The 9,871-nt window shown below is 45.9% G+C and overlaps 1 protein-coding gene and 1 non-coding gene across 2 annotated transcripts; one reads left to right on the forward strand and one right to left on the reverse strand.

The window, feature by feature from the left end:
- Positions 1-240: 240 nt before the first annotated feature.
- LOC147938347 (small nucleolar RNA R71) lies at positions 241-347 on the reverse strand. Its single transcript, XR_015567531.1, has one exon. It is a non-coding gene; the product is annotated as a small nucleolar RNA R71 (small nucleolar RNA).
- Positions 348-6,007: 5,660 nt separating this feature from the next.
- LOC147938348 (uncharacterized) lies at positions 6,008-9,743 on the forward strand. Its single transcript, XM_087464192.1, has 2 exons — positions 6,008-6,593; positions 6,709-9,743. Exon 2 carries the CDS (start codon positions 6,716-6,718, stop codon positions 8,624-8,626), a length of 1,911 nt encoding a protein of 636 aa, XP_087320318.1. The 5' UTR covers positions 6,008-6,593; positions 6,709-6,715; the 3' UTR covers positions 8,627-9,743.
- Positions 9,744-9,871: the final 128 nt, after the last annotated feature.

Raw genomic sequence — 9,871 nt, forward strand, 5'->3', positions numbered from 1 at the left:
AAGTTTCACGGGTTGCCTATGGAGGATCCACTCGACCACTTGGACGAGTTCGACCGTCTTTGTGGTCTCACCAAGATCAATGGTGTGAGTGAGGATGGTTACAAGCTGCGCCTCTTCCCATTCTCCCTTGGAGACAAAGCTCATCAATGGGAGAAAAACCTTCCCAAGGGATCAATCACCACCTGGGATGGCTGCAAGAAGGCATTCTTGGCCAAGTTTTTCTCTAACTCCAGAACAGCACGTCTCAGGAATGAGATTTCCAGCTTCACTCAGAAGAGCTCAGAATCATTCTGTGAAGCCTGGGAGCGTTTCAAGGGTTACCACAGCCAGTGTCCACACCATGGTTTCAGCAACGAGTCACTGCTGAGCACTCTATACCGTGGTGTACTTCCAAAAATCCGCATGCTGCTTGACACTGCTTCTAACGGTAATTTCTTGAACAAAGACGTTGAGGAAGGATGGCAACTGGTTGAGAATCTCGCTCAGTCTGACGGCAACTACAACGAGGATTATGACCGCACATTTCGTGGCGACGCTGGGTCTGAAGAGAAGTACAAGAAAGACCTCAAGAATGTCAATGAGAAGCTTGACCGTATCTTGCTGAGCCAGCAGAGGAGCGTCCACTTCGTCTCTGAGGACGACTCTTTCCAAGTTCCAGATGGGGAGGGTGAGCAGAGTCAAGAGATCAGCTATGTTCAGAATCAGGGTGGATACAACAAAGGTTACAACCCCTACAAGACGAATCCCAATTTGTCTTACCGAAGTACCAATGTTGCTAATCCACAAGATCAGGTGTACCCTCCTCAACAACAACAGCAAAGGCAACAAAAACCTTTTGTGCCTTACAATCCGGGATTCGCTCCAAAACAACAGTTCCAGCAGGGTTACCAAGCTCCCTCGGGACCACCGCCAGGATTCCGCCCTCAACCAGTTCAGCCTACACCAACCCCAGATCAAGAACTGAAGCAGATGATGCAACAAATTCTTCAGGGCCAAGCTAGCGGTTCCATGGATACTGCAAAGAAGTTTGCTGACCTTAGTCAGAGGATGGAATGTTCCTACAATGATCTGAACGTCAAATTCGAAACTCTGAATTCGAAGATAAGGTACATGGAGGGCCAATCGGCTACTACTTCTGCACCAAAGCCTGGCCAATTCCCAGGTAAAGCTGTTCAGAACCCCAAAGAGTTCGCCAATGCCATTACGCTGAGAAGTGGGAAAACATTGCCTCCCAGGCAAGGAGTTCCAGACGTCACTGAGGACAGTGCAGAATTAGATGGGGAGGATTTCGGTCAGGATGACGCTCAGATGGAGAACCCCGTCGAAGCAGTCAAAGATCCAATCGAGCCACTGAAGCAATCCAAACCTGAAGCTGTTAAGGAGCATGCTGTTCCTGAAGACAGACCTACGAGGTTCATCCCTCCACCGTACAAGCCTCCTCTACCATTTCCAGTGAGGTTCAAGAAGCAGCTTACTGAGAAGTACAAAGCCTTGTTCGAAAAGCAAGTCAAGGAGATTGAGTTGAGAATGCCATTGCTGGATGCATTCGCACTTGTTCCTCACTACCAGAAATTCCTCAAGGACTTGGTGATGGAGAGATCAAAAGAAGTTCAAGGCATGGTGGTACTAAGTCTTGAGTGCAGTGCAATCATCCAGAAGAAGGTTGTACCCAAGAAGCTCAAAGATCCTGGATCATTCACTCTACCCTGCTCCATTGGACCCATGTCTTTTGAGAGGTGTTTATGTGATCTTGGCGCTTCAGTGAATCTGATGCCATTCTCTGTGGCTAAGAGGTTGGGTTTCACAAGGTTTAAGGGATGCGACATCTCCCTCATCCTTGCAGATAGATCAGTGAGACTTCCACATGGTATCTTAGAAGACTTACCTGTCAGGATTAGAGACGTGGAAGTGCCAACCGACTTTGTGGTTCTAGAGATGGACGAAGAACCAAAGGATCCTCTGATCCTAGGAAGACCGTTCCTGGCGACTGCTGGAGCCATCATTGATGTCAGAAATGGCAAGATTGATCTCAATCTGGGAGACGACTTCATTATGAGGTTTGACATCAAGGATACTTTGAAGAAGCCAACAATAGGAGGACAAGTCTTCTACATTGAGGAGATGGATAAGTTGGCTGATGAGTTGTTGGAGGAACTAGCTGAGGAGGATCATCTCAAAACTGCTCTAACCAAGGATGGAGAAGAAGGGTTCCTGCATGGGGAGACGACTTGTTACAAGAATATGCTAGACTCCCACAGAGAAACAGACGAACCAGAAGAGTTCGAGCAGTTGTCTGACGCAGAAGAGGTATGTGTAGTTGAGACAGAGAATTCAGAACGTGAAACCTCCCACTCGACCAATGTCAAGATCCGACTTGAGTCACCACTTGAGACACCGTTCGGACCACGCTCGATTATTACCGCTTCTGACGCCCATGCTGACGACTGGTCGGAACTGAAAGCTCCAAAGGTAGAACTCAAAACTCTTCCTTCCGGGCTCAGGTACGTCTTTCTGGGAACCAATTCTACTTATCCTGTTATAGTGAATGCTAGGTTGAGCGACGATGAATTGGGGATGCTAGTAACTGAGCTGAAAAAGTATAGAAAGGCTATTGGTTATTCTTTAGATGATATCAAGGGAATTTCACCTAGTCTATGCACCCATAGGATCAATCTTGAAAATGAATCATATGCTAGTATTGAACCCCAAAGAAGATTGAATCCTAATCTGAAAGAGGTAGTTAAGAAAGAAATCCTGAAACTGCTTGATGCTGGAGTTATCTATCCTATCTCTGATAGTACTTGGGTATCTCCAGTGCATTGTGTACCTAAAAAGGGAGGCATAACTGTGATCAAAAACGACAAAAATGAGTTAATCCCAACTAGAACCATCACAGGACATAGGATGTGTATAGATTATAGGAAGTTGAATGCTGTGTCTAGGAAGGATCATTTTCCTCTGCCTTTCATTGATCAAATGTTGGAAAGACTAGCTAGTCATCCCTATTATTGTTTCTTTGATGGGTATAGTGGATTCTTCCAAATCCCTATTCACCCAAATGATCAGGAAAAGACAACCTTTACCTGTCCCTATGGCACTTTTGCCTATAGACACATGCCATTTGGCTTGTGCAATGCTCCTGCCACCTTTCAGAGGTGCATGACTTCAATTTTCTCGGATTTAATTGAGGAGTCAGTGGAAGTGTTTATGGACGACTTCTCTGTATACGGTTCCATTTTCTCCTCCTGTTTGTTGAATCTGTGCAGGGTATTGACGCGATGTGAGGAGACGAACCTGGTGCTGAACTGGGAGAAGTGCCATTTCATGGTTGAAGAAGGGATCGTCCTGGGACACAAGATTTCTGAAAGAGGAATTGAGGTTGACAAGGCAAAGATTGAGGTCATGGTTCAGCTTCAACCGCCTAAGACAGTGAAGGACATCAGGAGTTTTCTGGGACATGCTGGGTTTTACAGGAGGTTCATTAAGGACTTCTCAAAAATTGCAAGACCTTTGACAAGGTTGCTGTGCAAGGAGGTTGAGTTCGAATTTGACGCAGCATGTTTGGAAGCCTTCAGCACGATCAAGGAAGCCTTGGTTTCAGCACCCATAGTGCAAGCTCCGAATTGGGATCATCCTTTTGAGATCATGTGTGATGCTTCAGACTTCGCAGTTGGAGCAGTTCTGGGACAGCGTATTGACAAGAAGCTTCATGTTATCTACTACGCGAGTCGCACCTTGGATGAGACTCAGGGAAGGTATGCTACCACAGAGAAGGAACTCCTAGCAGTTGTGTTTGCATTTGAAAAATTCAGGAGTTATCTTGTGGGTTCGAAGGTCATTGTGTACACCGATCATGCCGCTCTGAGACACATCTACTCGAAGAAGGATACCAAACCGAGACTGTTGAGATGGATCCTGCTTCTTCAGGAGTTTGACATGGAGATAGTTGACAAAAAAGGCATAGAAAACGGAGTTGCAGATCATTTGTCTCGAATGAGAATTGATGATGTTGTCCCCATAGATGATTCAATGCCAGAGGAACAACTTCTGGTAGCCCAGGTTTGTGAGCGGATGCATGACACAGGGGTTGAGAACCTAAAAATCAGATGCATGGCAATCACTTCTGAGACTGCACCCTGGTATGCAGATGTTGTGAATTACAAGGTATGTGGAGAAGTTCCTGATGACATGGATCCATACAGGAAGAAGAAGCTTTTCAGAGAGGTCAACCACTACTTCTGGGATGAACCCTATCTGTACAAGTGAGGTTCTGACAGTCTGTTCAGAAGATGCATAGCAGAAGGGGAAGTGCAGGGAGTGCTAGAGCACTGTCACGGTTCCACCTATGGAGGTCACTTCGCCACATTCAAGACAGCTCAAAAAGTTCTTCAAGCAGGTCTCTGGTGGCCAACCTTGTTCAAAGACGCTCACAACTTCATCACCAAGTGTGACGCTTGTCAGAGGATGGGCAACATCACAAGGAGAAACGAGATGCCCCAAAATCCGATCTTGGAAGTGGAGATATTTGACGTCTGGGGGATAGACTTCATGGGACCATTCAACCCCCCATCTAATGGGAATGTCTATATTTTGGTGGCAGTTGATTACGTTTCTAAGTGGGTCGAAGCCATAGCCAGCCCCACCAATGATCACAAGGTTGTTCTAAAGCTGTTCAAAAGTATTATCTTTCCAAGGTATGGGATACCTAGAGCGGTGATCAGTGATGGTGGAACTCACTTCGTCAACAAAGTTTTTGAGAGCATGCTGAGAAAGTATGGGGTCAAGCACAAAGTGTCTACTGCGTATCACCCTCAGACCAGCGGTCAGGTTGAAGTTTCGAACAAACAGATCAAGGGTATCTTGTCAAGAATTGTTGGAGTCTCGAAGAAAGATTGGTCTGTCAAGTTGGACGAGACTCTCTGGGCGTACAGAACAGCATTCAAGACGCCAATAGGCAGAACACCATTTCAGCTGGTTTATGGTAAAGCATGTCATCTCCCTGTAGAGGTTGAGTACAAGGCACTTTGGGAAATCAGGCTGTTGAACTTGGATATTGACACAACTCAGGCTAAGAGAACTCTTGACATCCATGAGTTGGAAGAAATAAGACTTGATGCTTATGAGAGTTCCAAGATTTACAAGGAGAGGACAAAGAATTTTCATGACAAGAAGATTATTGTCAAGGAGCTCAAAGCTGGAGATCAGGTTTTGCTGTTCAATTCCAGACTTAAGTTATTTCCTGGAAAGCTTAAGTCTAGGTGGTCTGGACCATTTACAGTCAAAGACGTTCTGCCATTTGGAGCTATCACTCTTCTGAACAAGGATGGCAGCGAATTCACTGTAAACGGCCAAAGAGTAAAAAAATATTTAGCTGATCAAGTCCGCCCAGAGGGGTTTTCTGTGCTCCTCCATGAACCCCCAAAAGCCTAAAAAGCTAAAAAGTCAAGCTAGTGACTTTAAACAAGCTCACTTGGGAGAAAGTCCCAAAGGTATCACTGTAAATATTTTTTAGGATTCTTGTGTTTTTAATCTTTGTTTTTGGTTTTCTTGTGTTCAGGAATCTACAGAAGGGAGTCTAAGCAAAAAAAAGAAAAAAAAAAAAAAAATATGCAGTTAAAGGAGTGAGTTTGGAATAAAGTTTGAATAAAGATGTGTTTTACAGAAGAGAAGAAAAGCTACAGAAGAGAGTCAGAGTCAAAGAGATATTGTTGGTCATATGAGGACAGAAAAAAAAAATAGAGAGAACTCTCCACATTTTGACGACCCCGCTCTTTTCCTTTCCCACCAACCCACGTGAAAGCTTCTCCCATCATCTCACTCTCTCATTCACGTGAACTCTCCCCTTCTCCTTTTGTTCCCTCTCCCAAAACATATCAACTCCATCTTTGTGTCCCATCATCCAACATCATCCCACCACCACTCATCCATTACTTTCTCTTTCTTCTCCCACTTGCACGACATCTTCACCATCCCTCTATTTATGTCATCTCTCCTCTACTCTCTCCTCTCACCAAACAAAACAAACCCTCACATCTCACCATCTCTGCTCGACATCATCATCTCACTTCACTCACTATCTTTTGCTTGATTCTGCGAAGAGGATTGTACTGCACTTCACCACCGCAAGTCTTCACCTGTTCCGGCGAAGCTCCACACTCGTCGCTCGGGCTGCTCAGTTCCGCCTCCACTCGTCGCCGCCGCTCGAACCACATCACCCTCAAGCGAAGCTCCACACTCGATCCTTAGCAACGGACCACTCTGCTCGAGCCATCATCACGTCTCATACCCGATCGAGTCTTGCTGTCGTCCGAGCCACTGCGACCATCTTGCTGTCGTCCGAGCCACTGTCGCAATCTTCGTTCCCGGTCGAGCCACTGTAACAATCTTCGTTTCGACTGAGCCACTGTCGCAATCTTCGTTTCGACCGAGCCACTGTCGCAATCTTCGTTTCGACCGAGCCACTGTCGCAATCTTTGTTTTGACCGAGCCACTGTCGCAATCTTCGTTTCATCCGAGCCACTGCGACCATCTTGGTTCGCGTTCAAGCCGTCCACCCTCGTCACCGTTTCGCTCGAGCCATTATCACTATCTCCGTTTGTCTCGCGCCATACTCACTTTCATTTTTTTTTTTTTTTTTTTTTTTGCGATTTTTATTATTGCCCGGTCACTAACCTACTAATCTTTGATTTTGAGTTTGAATTGTTTCAGCTTTGCAATGTCTGACAATTTTTGGGACGAGATGTATGATAAGTATGGTTGTCAGGTTCCAGGACGTGTTGCTACTTCCAAGCCGCCTACGCAAGGCGCTGGGTCAAGCAGACCAGCCAAACTGCTCTCTAAGAGCAAGAGTCGCGGGAAGCGACCGGCACAAGCTTCACACTCAAAGGAGGACGAGAGCGATTATGAACAGGAGGAACCTGCGTTGCGCTCAACACCAGCTCCCAGAAAATCGGTCAAACGGAAGAGCACTGAGACGAAATTAACTCCCAAGGAATACTACGAGCTGTTCCAGCAGATGGAGTTTGAGGAAACAAGATATCCCCATGTTGAGACTATGCAGCAACTTGGGATTTGGGAGGATGTTCAGTATCTGTTTAGGCGGTGCCATCTGGTGGGAATCATGAACACACCAAAAAGCGGATACAGAGAGGAGACAATTCAGTTCCTCTGTACTCTGGAGACGCATCTGTATGCGGATGAGCCGGGAATGATGTCTGATGGAGGTCTGGGTTACATTACATTTCGCGTTCATGGCCAGTTCTACACTCTCAGTTTCAAAACTGTCGAAGAGATGTTTGGATTTCCCAGCGGAACGGGGACTACGCCGCAGTTTGATCGTGATGAGATATCCACACTCTGGGCAACGATTGGGAGCACACCCACATTCACTTCCTCGAAGACAAAAGAGCTGAACGTGCGAAGCCCAGTGTTGCGTTACTTCCAGAAGGAGGTCACCAATGCATTTTACGCTAAAGAGATTAAAGGATACATGACGAATGGCGAGCTAGAGATGATCGATTTGGCGCTTAAGGGACTCTCATTCACTGCCATGGATTGCACCGCGCTGCAAGGTGACATATCCAACACTTCCGTCTCGCTTTACCTTATCAACTACATGCTGACATACAAGCATTGGGTCTCGCGACTAAGCCTCAACCACACTCCCGGAGTGATGTGCATGGGAGGCATCGTGACTTGGTTCCTTGAGGCTGCTGGCGTCCCCCTACACTCTGAGTCGCACCCACCACGTTGGATAGACATCCGCTACCTGCGACAGCTACGCACTTTGGATTGGGGTTTGAGGCATGGAAGATTGCTCTACAATTTTGTGTATCCTGCGGTCGGACCTTCGAGATTACTCCTCCCTTGCGTCGAGTTGACTACAATCTTAGGGGGAGAGCATATCGAGTTTATCCCTCCTACGGCTATCTTATACAACTCGGAAGCTGAAGATGATCATGTAGACGTTGCGGAAGCATGCGCCGAGCCAATGGAAGACGACACAACGGAATACCGCCCAGAGGAGTACCGCCCAGAGCAGTTCCACTTCGAGGAGTACTCGGATCCGAGAATGTCCAAGGGGGATCGAGCCGCTCATCATAGACTCAACCTGCTGCAACAATGGGGGAAGGCCAGAGACAAAACGTTTAGCCGTTTCACCAAGAATGTCATGAACTTCATGCATAAGTTTAGCTGTTCGACATCCACAACCGCGGTCCCAAGGTCTATCCCTGAGGATACCAGACCAATGCCAGGACGCCCTTCCGCGAACCTAGAGCGAACACCTTCTCCGATTCCATCCCCCGCACGTCAATCTTCATATGTGCCACGGCAGCGCCCATCTTCTCCCGTCCCTTCACGCCACTCATCACATGAATCTAGGGAGAGAAGGGGACGCGGTTCGCGTGGTTCAAGAGCCTCCTCAAGTCGTCGATCAGCGCGTCGTTCTGCAGCTCAAGCTGAGCAAGAGGTTGAGCAACAAGTTGGGCAGCAAGGTGATTATAAGCCTACGGATGTGGTAGTATTAGCCTCGGACCATGGCGAGTCTAGAGTCGACGACATGCAGTGCGACGAGCAACCGAGCACTTATCAGAACACGCAAGCGGTTGAGCAACAAGTTAACTAACCAGGTGAAACCACTCCTGCGGATCCCGAACACGGTGAAGGACAGAGCCAGTACCACGCACCAACTCCTTGGGCGAGCTCAGACTCCTTTTTCTACTACTGAGGTACTCCTACCTTCCTTTGTATATACCATTTCATTTCTGCATTGTTTGTGTTGTGATTCTTAAATCCTCCTGCAAATTTTTCTTACACAGAAGACTGTGTAATTTAAGTTTGGGGGAGGGTTTGAGATGATGTATCTGATGTCGTGTTTTGTGATTCTTATTTCAAATTTTTTGCATCATATCATGTTTGAGTCTGCATCCATCTATTTGCATTGAAAAAAAAAAACAAATCGAAAATTTCCACAAAAACAGAGTGTTCATGTAGTTTGCACTTGCATATTAGGATTGCGTTTAGGTTTATTCATATAGGGTTGTTGCATTTAGCATAGGGGTTGATGATGATTGTAACCTTGTTAGCATGCTGGATTCAATAGGATAGGATCAAGGCCCTTGTTCTTAGTTCTTTGTTGCTTGTTGATTGAACCTGAAAAGTTAAGATTGAAGCATGTTTTGAATTGATATCATTCCCTATCTACTTGAACCTAATCCTGACTTGCAATTATCCTGTTATGCATTGAAGTTGAACTCATGGATACCATATACATACTTGGATTGTCTTTCACATTTTTACCACCCTTGTCAATCCAAGTAGCTGATTCCCATCTTTGGAACAGTTCCCCGCACCCTTAACCAACCGTTCTTTCAAGCCAATTGTATTCTTGAGTGTCAGGCCTTTTTCCGAGTTGAGCTTGTTAGAAAGTGTTAGGTTCTAACCGACAAGAGTAGGATCCTGTGTAGTTCTAGTTCGCGTTATCCGGACTAGTAGGACTAGGTGAGAACTCAAATTTTGGGTACTGGGTATGGATTTGTGCAGAAGAGTGAAGTGTAAAAAGAAAGTAAAGGGTAGAAAATCTTTAGGAGGAGGATGTGTTTTCAAGGTTTACCAGTCTAGTAAAGGATTTGGGTTGAGCAAAATAATGAGTTATTGGTTCTGGGCATAAAACGAAAAGATTACACAAAGAAAAGAAAGTAAAATGTTTAAGATGTCTAGATTCCTTAGAAAAAAAAGAAAAAGAACCTTACTAATAATAAAGATTTCCCAATCCGCTAGAATGATAAGAAGTGAACTCCTCCGAAGACCAAGTGTAAAGAATGAAAGAATGGGTTTGAGACAATGTTTGTTGAAGGGTAGAACCAACTTT

The sequence above is a fragment of the Camelina sativa genome, chromosome 9, assembly GCF_030686135.1.
Source record: "Camelina sativa cultivar CO46 ecotype springtype chromosome 9, ASM3068613v1".
In the NCBI taxonomy this organism is placed as follows: domain Eukaryota; kingdom Viridiplantae; phylum Streptophyta; class Magnoliopsida; order Brassicales; family Brassicaceae; genus Camelina; species Camelina sativa.